Consider the following 1,918-nt stretch of genomic DNA (forward strand, 5'->3'; position numbering starts at 1 on the left):
TGTTTTCAATAATGAAAGCGGTGAAAAATGGTTGTGGAAACACTGGGGCGTTGTCATTTACGTCCGATATTCTTAGAATAATAGTCTTGTTTGTGGAAAAAGGCGGGGAACCCTCGTCCATTGCTGTTATTGTTATATTATATTCTGGTACCGTTTCCCGGTCCAAAACGTCTTCAGACATCAGGCTATAAAAATTAGTTGAGGATGACTTGATTTTGAAAGGTAACTCTTTGCTAATAAAACACTTCACTTGGCCGTTTTTATCTGTGTCCAAGTCTTTGATATTGAGCATTGCTATAACAGTATCTGGAGCCGAATCTTCTGGTATGGGATTGGAGAGAGAAATTATGCTTATGACAGGGGCATTATCGTTTAGGTCGATCACCTCAATTAGCACCTTGCTTGTGTCGGCCAACCCTCCTTTGTCTGTAGCCTCAATATCTATTTCATAATGTTTCACTTTTTCATAATCTAACACGCCAATTACTGTCAGTTCCCCGGTATGAGGTTCCATATTAAAGTGAGATGATGCACCATCGGTATGGTGGGAGAACGAATACGCCACCTCTTCGTTTGCTCCTTTATCGTTATCAGTGGCACTGACTCTTAATATAACAGTGCCCCTAGAAGCATTCTCAGGAACGGTTACTCTGTAAACAGACTGACTAAATACTGGTGAATTGTCATTTGCGTCCAAAACCACAACATTTATTTTGACAGAACCGGATTTCTGAGGATTACCACCGTCAAATGCTGTCAACGTTAATTTATGCTCTTCTTGTTTTTCTCTGTCAAGTGACGTGTGAAGGACCATTTCAATATATTTTGTGCCATCAGGGCGAGAAACAACATTTAATTTGAAATGATCTGTAGGGTTGAGTTTGTATGTTTGAATGGCGTTATGTGCTACATCAGGATCTTTGGCACTCTCAAGTGAATAGCGAGCCCCCGGTGAGGCAGATTCACTAACCTGGAAACTGTATTCCCTTTTCGAAAAAAACGGAGCATTATCATTGATATCTGTAATCTCTACATCAATTCGATGCAACTCCATTGGATTTTCGAGGATGATTTGGAAATGGAGAGAGCAGGGAGACACTTGCTTGCATAATTCTTCTCTGTCTATCCTTTTAGCCACTACCACAGTTCCTTTTTCTGCATTCAGACCAATGTACTCACTGCCGTCCTCGGTAAATATCCTAGCCCGCCCAGATTTCAGTCGCTTAACATCCAAGCCTAGGTCCTGAATGATATTCCCGACAACCGAGCCCATCGCCATCTCCTCAGGTATAGAATAACGGACCTGTCCGAGGGCCCTTTCTGCGACACAAATACAGAGAAGCAGCGGAAAAATCATTTTTTTTCCGGAAACATGACAAAGAACACCCATAACGACGAGATCCTTAAAAAAAATCCGAATGGCAAAAACAAAACCACCAGTAAAATTCGGACATGTGCTCATTGCTGAGTGCTGGCTTTGTCAGTCTAGTTTCGATTAAAACAGAGCTCCAATAACGCATCAGACAGACGAGGGAGGACTTTACTCAGGAAAAGACCCTTATTTTCCTCACACTAACCAACAGCGGCACTTAGGGACGTGAAAATAAACTGCAGAAATGTCTATGTAATGAATGTGGATTGAAATCGTATCACTTGTAAAGACAGACAGACAGATGCTGAGGTTTGCTTTTACTGTGATTTCTAACCTGGCGACTAAATGGTAAACATGAGATTAACATTTCGAACAATAATAGCCATTTAAAGAGAAACAGGAAATGTAACTTGACAAATTAATGGTTTTGAATATGTGATCATGTGACTCTCCAAGGTGCTGAGGGTAAAAGGAAAGTGACTTCAACAAAGGAAATGATGGCTAGCCAAATCTAACCTCTAGAGGAGAGTCTGGTTCATCCAGGAT

At 41.1% G+C, this 1,918-nt stretch overlaps 2 protein-coding genes across 5 annotated transcripts in view; one reads left to right on the forward strand and one right to left on the reverse strand.

Moving 5' to 3' along the window:
- LOC117951263 (protocadherin beta-16-like) overlaps positions 1–1,918 on the forward strand; it is a 122,438-nt gene that overhangs the window by 74,455 nt on the left and 46,065 nt on the right. The window lies entirely within an intron of this gene.
- On the reverse strand, positions 2–1,912 carry LOC117952260 (protocadherin gamma-A11-like; the record flags this gene model as incomplete). Its single annotated transcript, XM_034884408.1, has 1 exon — positions 2–1,912. A coding segment is annotated over exon 1 (1,461 nt), but the record flags the coding sequence as incomplete, so codon positions are not given.

Source organism: Etheostoma cragini, chromosome 10 (genome assembly GCF_013103735.1).
Source record: "Etheostoma cragini isolate CJK2018 chromosome 10, CSU_Ecrag_1.0, whole genome shotgun sequence".
NCBI classification, from domain to species: Eukaryota; Metazoa; Chordata; class Actinopteri; order Perciformes; family Percidae; genus Etheostoma; species Etheostoma cragini.